General features: G+C 41.0%; 1 protein-coding gene across 1 annotated transcript; it reads left to right on the forward strand.

Moving 5' to 3' along the window:
* Positions 1-4,206: 4,206 nt before the first annotated feature.
* Positions 4,207-12,710, forward strand: SLC24A5 (solute carrier family 24 member 5). The gene is made up of 9 exons (XM_030281483.4): positions 4,207-4,365; positions 4,657-4,836; positions 6,119-6,202; positions 6,291-6,394; positions 6,699-6,799; positions 7,558-7,841; positions 8,787-8,993; positions 11,702-11,803; positions 12,340-12,710. The coding sequence occupies exons 1-9, from the start codon at positions 4,272-4,274 to the stop codon at positions 12,660-12,662; spliced, it is 1,479 nt and encodes a 492-aa protein (XP_030137343.3). The 5' UTR covers positions 4,207-4,271; the 3' UTR covers positions 12,663-12,710.
* Positions 12,711-12,821: the final 111 nt, after the last annotated feature.

Below are 12,821 nucleotides of genomic sequence, written 5' to 3' on the forward strand. Positions count from 1 at the left end.
CTTTCTTTACAACTACTCTTTTGAAAAACAGAGAAAGGAATGATTCTTGTGTGGCTAATGTAAATCAAGCTGATGCTTTAAGAAAAACAACAGCCATCATGAGAGTTGGCAACTCTCAAATTGGTGGTTATGAAGGAAAGAATATTAAACAGCTATCATCAATCTATCTAGACCCAGGAAGTGAGCCATGAAATGCTGACAAAGGGGGATATCTGATCTGACAATGACAGTATATTTATCTTTTAAATGAAGAATAATGGAGTTACACTGAAGAGACTCATTTTAATTTTGCAATAGGATTTATCTCATCACCTTAGGATGGTATCTGAGTACCTCAGGGTCAGAGAATTTATTCTATCAGCTCTTTTAAAGGCCAGCATTTTACACTCCAGAGATGCCAGAGGAGCTACACAAACAGAAGAAAGGAGTTGGAAATTGACCTTCTGAACAGCCCTATTGCAGCCTCCCTACTGCAGTAGTAGGCCAGGCAGTCAGTGCCCTGCTCATCCTCAAATTCTTTTCTGTCAAATGGGGATACCACCAGATTCTCACAACCATATTGCGGTTTGGGGTACATTTTGAGCATAAAAATATCTTCACTTACTTTGTTTCCCAGGCCTTGTGACTGGGAGCATAAGTGGTGTGTACATGCACAGGCTGTCACACAAGAAAAGCACAGCTGTGCACAGGCTCTACATCCTGGGGCAGGAGCCAGAACACTGAGGGATAGCTAACACCAAGCTGCCCTCATATCAGTCCTGGGGCTGTCTGAGCACCCTCATCCAAACTCAGAACAGAGTATTCTTACAGACCTCTACCAAAAAAAAAAAAAAACCCCAAACCCCAAACAAATCCCAAAAACCAAATCTACAAGGCAAGGATGATGCAGACACTGATCTGTTTAAATCACTGTGATTAAAACAGTAGGTTGCACCTTGAGTTATAGAAAAGATTGGAAATGTGTTTATAATTAAGGAGGCCAGAGAAACTCAGGATTCCTACACAGATGTGATCACCTATACCTGAGTTAACCACAGATTCCTTCAAGAATCTATACCACCCTTTCCTTCTCCCAAAAAGACTGGACCCCACACCACACAAAAAATGCATTTTTTGTTGTTATTTTAAGCTAGTTATGAATTCATCATGCCATCCCCTTATCCTTTTTATCTAAGGGCTGATCCTACCAACAAGGACTAATGCTTCCCTTAAGTTCTGATAAACTCACCTGCTTTTTTCCCCTCATTATCCATAGTCTGTCTGCTCAAATTGTGAAGAAAGTAGAAGAAAGAAACTTCCAAACAATCCTAAACAAGCTCACTGCTTATAGAAAAGCTCCTTGGTCTTGTACTGAAGTCCCACTCTCCTCATAAGAACATGAGTACCTGTTCTGTGGAGGTACAACAGCTGATCCCAATTAACATTTACACAGGTGGGAATCTGTGCCCTAAATTGCACCATAGGAATAACATTTGTGACTCAGCTGGAGTCACAGCTCTAGACAGCCCAACCTCCTTTTGCTTTGTTGGGCAGCAAACCAGCTCCCTGTCCTCAGCTGTGTGGGACATTCAGATGCATTGTAGCCAGTTCACATCAGATTATGATCACTGGGAAAGGAGCTGCAGCTGCTGTAGTTTGATGCTCCCTTACCCTTTCTGAGGCCTGTGCTCAGGGAGCCATAGCAGCCTTTCAGCACGTCCCAGGTGGAGCATTAGTTTTATCAACCTGACTAGCAAACAGTTGCCCATCTCTCTCCTTCAGAAGCTCTGAAAAATGTATTTATTCATTATTTTTACTACCAGAGAGTAGAAATTTATCTTAATAGCAACCAAAAAATGCAGAAGCACACATCGAATCTGCACTAATATTTGACCAACCCCAGCTTCACAGAATGCTCTCTCACACTGCAGTAGCCCAGACTTGGCAGCCAGCAATGCTGAGCCAAAGCCTCCTCTGGCACATTTCTGTGCTGGATCAAGCACCAGACAGGCAGCACGTGGTTCCTCATGCTGGGATACCGGGGACAGGGGGTTCTGTTTGTTGCTCCCTCCAGGGCTATTCTTGGCAAGGAGGGTGCGAGTGCAGCACCCTCACTCAGTAACTTCTCAGCAAACTAAGTGGACTTAAACCTTCAGTAAAATCAAAGCTCTGTCTTTGCTTCAGCTATGCATGGAGAGGGGATGACCATAGAAAGGAATTAGAGCTTGAGCACAGAGTAAAAGCAGAGCAGAGCAAAACCTTCAAATCCTGAAATCACATGACTGAGCTTTCCTAACCATGCAGCAAACATCTTGCTGTACCACAGAGCTCATTCCCATCAGAACGGCAGGCTTATAAGTACTTTAAAGCAATTTTTAAAAAAAGCACACCAGCAAAAAGTAACTACTTTGAACTGAAGCAGCTGATATTAAAAAACTGTGCTGGAGTTTTAAAAGTAAGCCAATGATACATTTCAAGGAATAGAAGCAGTGGCAAGGAAGCCACTTACCTTGATAACAAAACCCTTTCTGTTGACCTGTGTAAGGAAAGAGCCACCAGTTATTTAGACAGGGAATTTTGTACTGTTTTCTCTGGTGGAAAGGGGGATTCAGAAGAAAATCCTTAAATCTTTCCAGACCAAAATGATCTATTTTTTCCTGTAAAGCAGGAGAAGCAGCATCTTCTCTGCAGCAGTCTGATTTTCAGAGAGTACACAGAACTCATTTGTGAAAGTTAGTTGACACACCTAAAAATCTTGACTATTAAAATCAGTCTTGGCTATAGAGGGATCAGAAATGGGAAACAGCAATTACTGCAGAATTTGTTGTTCCAGGCAATTATTTTCATTGCATACTATAATAGTGGTTGTATGATTATGTTTGATTCAATACAAAGGGAAAATACCCACTTTTTCACCTTATCTCTGCTATTGTAGAGTGGAGTTGATCACATATTAGCCAAACCATGGATGCAAGGAACTTGAGGAGTTTAGAGGGATTAGATGCAATGAAGCAAAACAATCTGTTCCTGTTTGCACTTCTAGCTCACAAATGTGAGCATTAGCCTTGCACCTCACAAACAAGTAATAAAACAGACGTCCCAAAACTCCATTTGGTATCACGAGGTTGCAAATTTTTCTGGGGACAGGTCTGCAAGTGATACAAGGGAAACAACTCTCTTTGTGAGAAACCAGTGACTGCAGAAGGGGCAGGGGTGATGACTTTACAAAGCTTAAAGACTGCATTTTACTCTTTAATCTTCGGTTATACACATGACTTTATTGTGAAAAGGTCACTAGACAAAGGAGTTCAGTGGACTTGGTCTGAAGGGAGGAACTATGTGTGGGTCTCAGCTTTGCTCTTGCAAACCATTCCTGTAACTGGCATGGCCATCTGCTCCTCTGCCCCGGTGAAGGGCGAGCCCGGTGCTCACACAGCCCGGCACAGAAATCCTAGGAATCGGTGCGAATAAGCAGAAATTGTCACAGCAGAAAAAAAAAAAAAAAAAAAGGTATTGAGGAGTAAGTTTAAATTCACCTTCTGCATCCCGAGACATCACACAGCACCTGGGTATTGCGGTCAGCACCTTGCACCAAGGCCGAACACACCATGGCCAAACCTTCACTGTCCCCCAAACACAGGGCAGGACGGGGCCCCTCGGACGCGGCTCGGGCTCGGAGGCGCTGCCCGCAGAGCCCCGGGCCCCTCGCTGCCGGCGCGGAGAGGGGCGGTGGCACCGTGCGGGATGTGAGGAGCCACTGAGGGACCCCCGAGGGATGGAGCGAGCCCCTGAGGGGCGGTGGAATTTGGGGGGCGGTGGGATCCCTGTGGATGGAGCGAGCCCCTGAGGGGCGGTGGAATTTGGGGGGCGGTGGAATCTGGGGGGCGGTGGAATCTGGGGGGCGGTGGGACCCCTGCGGGATGTGACGAGTCCCTGAGGGGCGGTGGAATTTGGGGGGCGGTGGGACCCCTGCGGGATGTGACGAGCCCCTGAGGGGCGGTGGAATCTGGGGGGCGGTGGGACCCCTGCGGGATGTGACGAGTCCCTGAGGGGCGGTGGAATTTGGGGGGCGGTGGGACCCCTGCGGGATGTGACGAGTCCCTGAGGGGCGGTGGAATTTGGGGGGCGGTGGGACCCCTGCGGGATGTGACGAGTCCCTGAGGGGCGGTGGAATTTGGGGGGCGGTGGGACCCCTGCGGGATGTGACGAGTCCCTGAGGGGCGGAGGGGGCGCGGCCCGACGTGACGCTCGCGCCGGAGCCGCTCGCGCGGGGCCCGCGCACAGTCCGGGCCATGCGGGCGGGCGCGCGGCGGCGCGCGGCGCTGGTGCTGCTGGCGGCGCTCGCGGCCTGGGGAGCGCGGGCGCAGCGCCCCGGGGACCCCGCGGGTACGGGGCACCGGGAGGGCACCGGGGACACCGGGAGGGCACCGGGGACACCGGGACACCGGGAGGACACCGGGGACACCGGGAGGGCACCGGGGTCCGCTCGAGCGCCGCCAGCCCGTCCCGCGGGCGCCTCTGCCCCGCCGCAGGTGCGCGGCGCTCTGGTGGCGTCGCTGCAGCGGTCCTTGCCGTGCTAAAGAGAGAAATCCACCGGAGCGCGAATCCGCAGACGTGCCGGGGCCTGAGGAATGGGAGGATGTCAGGATGTGTAACACTTTTGCACTCAATTTTCAGAAAACGGGACGCGTTGCGTTCTCTCGTCTTCATCGGAGTTTCCTGAAGGATTTTTCACACCGCAGGAGAGGAAGGATGGAGGAATCGTTATCTACTTCATAATTATACTGTACATGTTTTTGGCCGTGTCCATTGTGTGCGATGATTACTTCCTACCTTCCCTAGAGATCATCAGTGAATGTAAGTCACATCCTGATCTTTTTCCTGTAAAACTGAGAAGCTTGGCATAAAACTTTCTCTTTTGAAAAGCCTCAAAGTTAAGAGTGCTCTGAATGAAAATTGAATAAGTTCACTTTCCATGCACAGATGTGTCCATACAATATTTGATACACAGGATCAATATTTTACTGAAAAAAACTAGTGATTACACTGCACATGTATTCATTTAATATTTGCTTTCTTTCTGCCTAGAGGAAAATCTTAAGATTCCTCAGTATTAACTAAACTGACAATTTAACTTTGAGTTGCACAGTACTGTGTCCAGGTAACTACTAGTAAAAGAAAAAAAAAATAGGAGGGATGGTGATGTGTGAAACCAAAACTCTTCCTAGGGTTTGTTTTTCTTTAGAAGTAGTGATGAGCTACTGCTAACATATTAAAGGTATAACACAGGAGGGACAGGAATTCTATGGTTACCACAGTTCTAAGAAATCTAATCAACTTGCAACAATTCCCCTGGCTTCAGCAGACCACTGAAGTAGAGATGGTCTTGGCAGGGAGTTCAAATTTTTGCTGCCAAGAATTAACAAAATTCCCTAGGGAAACTCATCCCTGAAATGGAAAACCTCCTCCAAATCAGAACACTTACAGCAAATGTAAGCTTATACACTGCCATAAGAGCTGGTGTTTTGTTTATTGATGATAAATAAGCATTTGTCAGACTTTTGCCGTGGTCAGTCATACATCCCTGTACTTGGTGTGCAGGACTCAATCCACAGAGTTACATTCCAGAAAGTCAATTTGCGAGAACAAAAATCTAATTTCTCTTAAGCAACACATAGGCTCTTATCCTGTCCATACAAAATGAAAGTTTGATTTTAAGATCACAGTACTGGTTTGAATTTAACTAATGTTTCCGGTATGTGAAGACACAGTAGTACAGATTTCCCTGGAAGATAGACAGACTTGATATGGATCATATAACAATATCACACTACAGTCCATGGAATTTCCCCACAATTATTCCAATAGGAAATACAGTTAAATCCTACATACAAATGCTGATTTTACAAGAGATTTAAACTAATTTCTGTAATTAAGTTAGAAATAAACTAGCCCAATAGATGAGGCTAATTTTCAATATATTACTTTATGAATCTCATATACATGCATTGACTGTATGAAAATAAACTTTAATCTACTAAACTGCAGTAGTAGCTAACATTATTTACTAGTGAGAGTAAAGGGTATAGGCTACTGAGGTATCAGGTTTTTTAAGCAATTTTTTTCATTTTGTCCTCAGGCCTTGGCCTCTCACAGGATGTAGCTGGAGCAACTTTTATGGCTGCTGGAAGCTCTGCTCCAGAGCTTGTCACTGCTTTTCTAGGTAAGAGATGTGTTTTGACTCCTTATAACTTAGAATTTATTTTCCTTGCATGCCAAACTGAAACATACCAGAGTCATTTTCCTTACAGGAGCTTTTGTGACAAAGGGAGATATCGGCATCAGCACCATCCTTGGATCAGCAATATATAATCTTCTTGGTATTTCTGCAGCTTGTGGGCTGTTCTCCAGTGTGGTACGTATCAGCTTTGATAATTCTGCTCCTAAGAGTCAAATGGTTATCCAACAAAAGCCAAGAGAGACTTACTATGACAACTGCCAAGTTTATTATTTAGTAGCAAAACCAGCATGTAATCAGTTTTAAGATAAGTTGCTATGAAAGTTTTTAAAAACACTAACTTGTTAAATATCATACTTAAGTCATTCCTAAGAATCTTTAATTTTTACATAATATAGAAACGACATATTGATGCAGCATTTACAGCACTTAGTGAAAGTATTACAGCGAGGTTTAAGAAAAGTACATGACTGATCTGCAGGTTTCGAGGCTATCCTGTTGGCCGCTGTTCAGAGACTGTCTGGCATACACCATCAGTGCAGCAGCGGTCCTTGCGATGATATCTGACAACAGAATTTACTGGTAAGAGCACAAGTAGTGTTGAATTCCTGTTGACTGGAGATTTGTGAGACAGTGTTTTGAAAACAAACGAAAATCCCCAAGCCCCAAACTTGAAGTAGCCTGAACTGCTGTTCACTAACAGAAAACATCCTGTTGGCTTTAAAAAACTTAAAAAGTCATAATGCTTGTAAAGATTATTACCTAAACATTCAAACTCTGCATATTTATGAAGTTCAACCTGCATAGGTTTGTCTGTACAGACTTCACAATTTTTATCACAACTGTTCTGACACAGCCATTAGTGTTCAGCATTTACTCATTTTGAGCTTTTCCTTTCATAGCAGCATTGTTCAGAAAAACATTTGTCTGCCAGAAGGAGATAATAAGTTTCTGATGTTTTAACTCCTCCATCAACACCGAAACTCCTGTTACCTTAACCAGTCAGGTCCAGCATTAAGTCCCTTGAAGTTTATAATTTAAGCATCACATGAAGACTCAATTTTGCAAATATCAGGAAAATGTTCAATCAGTAAGATCCCCTGAAAAAACATGCAGCTATACAATACACAAACAAGATTCTGCAGAGGAGGGGAGTTAATCAAACTGCTGAAAGACATGGGGACACTCACAAACGTCCATGACAATAGCCATACAATTGCAGATAGATGCTTTTGTGTGTTCTCCTTTTGCTATTCATGCAAATTTTCTCTCTCTCTTCTTATGCCAACAATTGAGTTCTTTTATACTACATGTCATATAAAACTTGTTTTTCATTCTAGGTATGAAAGTGCATCCCTATTATTGATATATGGGTGTTATATTCTAGTACTGTGTTTTGACATTAAAATCAACCAATACCTCATGAAGAAATTCAGTCCCTGCTGTACGTGTTTTACAAAAGCTATGGAAGAGAACGCGGAGCAGCAGCCACTGGTTGGATGGAGGGACGAGAGTGGACCTCTAATTCGTCAACAGTCAAGAACAGACAGCGGAATTTTTCAAGATGAGCTGGACTACTCTCAACTTTCAACAAGCTTACATGGGCTCGATGAAATCTCTGAAGGTACAGGTATTATTACAGCTGTCTCTAGCACTCCACATGCCTGTCTGCATCAGTTCTATCAAGAGCAGATTCTCAGATAGTATTAAGATTTTGCTCACAAAAAAACTCCAGCCTAGTATTTAAGTAGATCATTATTCCAACTTGGAATATAACATTGAGCAAAATCAGGGTGATGCTTTTCATATGAAGTTAGTTGCTAGAGGAATGCAAGGATAGTTGCTCATTTGTGTCATAGCAGAACTTTTGTCTTTGTTGGGTGTATTTGAGACTTCTCAGCAACACTGCTTGTAAAATTCACTATCATCAGAAAGCCACACAGGTACTGTAGCAATACACACTGTTTCCTTATGACAGTGGCAGGTTCATAGCCCAAAATATGCATAATATCAAAAGTAAAGGGATAGCTGTGATGTGGTCACAGATCATTTTTCCTCTTAGGCAAAAAACAGCAGTTGGTACTTACTCTTGGTAAATGCTATGAGCAAACCCTTATAAAGAAATTAATTTTTCATCCACCTTAGTTCTCCCCGGTGATGTAATGAGAAACATTTTAATCACAGAATAGTAGGTTGGAAAGGGATCTCAAGCATCATCTGGTCCAACCTTTCCTGGCAAAGGCATGGTCTCAGATGGGCCAGCTCCAGTTCAGGTGAATCTTAGAATTGTCCAACATTGGGGAATCACCACTTCCTGGGGGGATTATTTTACTGGTGATTATTCTCATTGTGAAGAAATGTTTTCCTTGTGTACAAGCAGAATCTCCCCAGAAGTAACTTGATTTCAGAATTTTGTCCAGGGAGATGTAGGTACTGGGTAATACTACAGCTGAAATTTGAGGAAGAAGTATTTTTCACCTTTTTTCATATTTTCACGAGGACATTTATACTGTATGCTATGGATTCAAATGTAATGCTACAATTTAGAAGTTAACTTTTTCTTCAACAGATCATCCAAATGTCTTCACCATGCCTGAAGCAGATATTAAGAGAATTTTGTGGGTGTTATCCCTTCCTATCATCACACTATTCTATTTAACTATACCAGATTGCAGAAGACAGTTTTGGAGGAACTGGTTCATGGTGACATTTTTAATTTCAGCAGCATGGATTTCTGCAATAACTTATGTTCTTGTATGGATGGTAACAATAGCAGGTAAGTACCTAAAGTGGTGTTGCTATACCAGTCAAGAATCACTGAAAAAGTGGTGTGGTTTCCCTTTAATAGACTGTGCTGTAAAAAAACCACAACAACAGAAACTTATGTTTGACTGCTTAGTTTGCCAGCCTCTTCTATTCAATGATGGAATATTATAGAGTTTAGCTGCTTACCATTACATGAATGAGAACTTGATGCATCTACAAAAAACCCTATTTTTAAAAACAGAGTTTCACTAAATTGCTTCATTAAGCAAACCAATTAGACACACAGCAATCAACTTGTCATGCTGAAGGCTGACAAACATGAAATCCCCTAAGACTGGAATTATAGGTCAAAGCTTTTGGGAAAAAATCTGTAATTTTTATACCTGTGTTTTTCACAAAAGTTATAGTAAGAGATCTGGCATTAAATTAACTACCAAAAAAGGTCTCAAATGTGTTTATTAAATTATTCTTAGAGTGTGTATATGTGGACCTCTTACAAATCTGCGTCCTAAAGTGGGGCACTACAAGGATTGCCTTTAAGTGAGAGAAGGGGTAGAAACTTATATGTAAAAACCGTCTCCTAAAAGTACTTTGAGGTATTGAAGGTCTTCTCATTTCATTGTTTCTTTCTCCAGCCAGCTTAAAAGACATCCAGCTTTTATATTTAAGAACAAGCAGAAAACAAAACTAAATCTCTACAGAAATTTTTCAAAGCTTGCCATTTTCACATTATAGCTCACTAATCCTACTCAAGCATTCTACTAGTTCAGTTATGAATAACTGCTTGTTCAGTGCAGAAGCAGACCTACACATTCAGTAAACCTTTGAGAAATTACTAGTAGATTGCTGGACATTATAACCCACCATGTTAAGCCCTTGGTTAAATAATTTTCCATTGTACCCAGAGAACAAGGGTTCACTGTCTGGATGCTAGAAGCCTTTGAAATAGGATTCAAGTCAACATTATTGCTGTTCTACAAGACTAAGTATTAATTCATATGAAAGTAGGTATGGTAGAGATTCAGAGAGTGTATTATTCACTTTCAAGAGTCATCACAGGTAGTACTGGGGTCTTTGGCCCACTACTTCTAGGTAAATTATATTCAATTCACATGTTAAAACACTACAAGTTAAACACACAATATATTCAAGTCCAGGCTCTCATGAACGTTGAGAACTCAAAGTTCTATCATTGCATAATCAGCCTATCAGAATGTCACAAAAGTATCATAGCTGGGCACTAAACTGGGATGGTCAAGAAGAAACCTAAATTAGTACCTCTCTGTTGCTGGCAAAGAAAATTCAACTACTTATAGCAACACATTGCTACTAGTACACAAAATTAACAAAAGCCTAGAAAAATAAGACTTTTCTGTCTTAATGGTCAGTTGCCAGAAAATAAACCACTACACATTAAATAGAAGATAAATCTATCTAATAAAATGAAAAAATTAGCTTCTCCTGAGTTTATATTCTGTCTTATAACCTTCAGAGGGCTAGAAACTAATGTTGGGTACATAAGGCTGGTTCATTCATATTTCACCTTGGTTTGAACCATTATTTTCCAGCCTGGATGGTTTATAAAAGTTGATTTGTTGGTCCCTCATCCTATAAACCTATTAGAAGTGATGGAAGGATAAAGAGAGTACAAATTCTGCAACAGGATCATGTTAGTTCCTCTGAAATCAACAGTTTCAAACATAAATTTACAGGGCTGCTCTAGACTAAGCTGGTAATAGACAAGCATAGGCAATAAGACTGACCTAGTGTACTGCCTCTTATTTAAATAAAACTGCTCTTATTAAATATGTCAAAATATTTCATGTAAGAACTCAGATTTCAACAATAAAAAATATTAAGATACTTTTTAGTGAACAAAAATGTTTAAGAAAAAATAATTACTTTGTAGCTTGACTAGAGGCATCAAATACTTCTGCATATTGATGCTTCTGAATGGTACAACTGCTAGAACAGTTTTGAAGAATCCCTGTATTTTGAGTTAGAAATTAATATGGTTACAGGACATTTAGGGCTAAGAAAAACAGAGATTAGGGAAAAACAAGCTGCCCTTCTAATAAGAGTTTAAAACTTTTCTTTTAATTTAAATGACTATTTCCCTTAAGGAACTCACACTTCTAAGGGGTTACTTGTACTTACAAGTCATATAAAAATTATGCACTTTGATTCTCCCAAATCACTTTCTAATTGGAGTGAAATGGTAAAGGCATGTAAGTTGAGACAGTATTCCCATAATATCTTAATGACTGTCCTCCCCAAGCAAATTCCTGTGCTTTTTCCCCACCCCCTGAGGGGATTAAAAACAGTAAGTTATTGCTTCATGAGACTTTTGAACACTAACAAAGAGATGCCCAAAACTGTAAGACTATGGTATTTTCAAGAAATTTAGGGGGAAAAAAAAGGAGTAGTAATTTGTCAGGTATTTAAACTTCTACTTTATCTGCAAGAAAAAAAAATATAATTGCTACTGTCTTGGCCATTGCAGACTTGAAGAACAAGGAAAGGATATTTGTTGTTACTCTTTGTTTTAACTGCTTTGTGGTTCAGTCACCTCACATGTAGTTAAGTTAGCTGATACATTCCATATGAAATTACGGTATGATTACTGATTCCTTCTCCAGCAAAGTGCAAAGTACTTTCAGTGGATGAGCCCTAACTAAAACCGCACTTGCATTTTCTACACTTATTTCTCAACTGCAGGGGAAACACTGGGAATCCCAGAGTCAGTCATGGGTCTCACATTACTTGCAGCAGGAACAAGTGTACCAGACACAGTTGCAAGTGTGCTGGTGGCTCGAAAAGGTAAATATTTTAGTATTTAGGCTCATGCCAATGGATGTGTTTAAAAGGTACTACAAAAAGAATTATAGTCACCATTTCGGTAAATTCAAAAATTAACATCAAAATCCGTGCTCCAGACTCTAAAGCTTAAGTTTACTAAAAATAATAAACAGCTTACCTGAAAAAGCTGTGGCTCTAAAAACTTCTCAGAGTATTTCAGAGAAGTATTATAGATCGGTTTATTTGTTGTTGATTACATATTACAGCTTTACTGTGGAACACAACTCTAAGTGTCTGTATTTTAAACATAACTGGACTTTATAATAGCCTGTCTAGCTTGATTTTAAGTGCAACTGTGCAGATGCTGGTGATTTAGGGAGACTTTTTATGGTTGTGGTACCCATGTTCTGTAGAATCGTGACTATAGTTCTTCCAATGCAAAATCTGAAAAGGATGCTCTGTGAGAAACTGAGGGCTGGCAGTCTGTTCCTCCAAAACAGTTTGGCAATTTCATGCAATACAATTAAGCCAACTTATTTGTATTTCTTCTTTTACAGGAAATGGAGATATGGCTATGTCTAACGTTGTAGGATCCAATGTATTTGATATGCTCTGTTTGGGAATACCCTGGTTTATAAAAACTGCCTTCATAAATACATCAGGACCCATAGAAGTGAACAGCAGTGGTCTGACATACACAGCCATTTCTCTTATCTGTTCTGTTGGTTTTGTTTTTCTGGCAGTTCACCTGAATGGCTGGAAAATCGATAAAAAATTGGGAACAATTTGTTTTGTCCTGTACTTAGTATTTACTGTATTATCAATTTTATATGAACTTGGCATCATAGGAAACAATCCTACAAGGGTCTGTGGTAACTAGTTTTAATCAGTGATTATGCTGATGAAAAAAATAAAAGCAGGAGAAAAAGATCAGTTTCTTCATTTAGTCAAAATAAAATTTAAAAAACCGACTCCAAACTCCCATTGTCTCTAAATCTTATATACAGAACTAAGTCATGTCATTAAAGTAATATTAAGT

Source organism: Taeniopygia guttata, chromosome 10, assembly GCF_048771995.1.
Source record: "Taeniopygia guttata chromosome 10, bTaeGut7.mat, whole genome shotgun sequence".
NCBI classification, from domain to species: domain Eukaryota; kingdom Metazoa; phylum Chordata; class Aves; order Passeriformes; family Estrildidae; genus Taeniopygia; species Taeniopygia guttata.

Bases quoted from the DNA above. Each gene is read 5' to 3' on its own strand.
- SLC24A5 (XM_030281483.4), top strand. From the start codon at position 4,272: ATGCGGGCGGGCGCGCGGCGGCGCGCGGCGCTGGTGCTGCTGGCGGCG. The intron at 6,800-7,557 runs GTAAGAGCACAA...TTTTCATTCTAG, and splicing joins TCTGACAACAGAATTTACTG to GTATGAAAGTGCATCCCTAT. The intron at 8,994-11,701 runs GTAAGTACCTAA...TCTCAACTGCAG, and splicing joins ATGGATGGTAACAATAGCAG to GGGAAACACTGGGAATCCCA.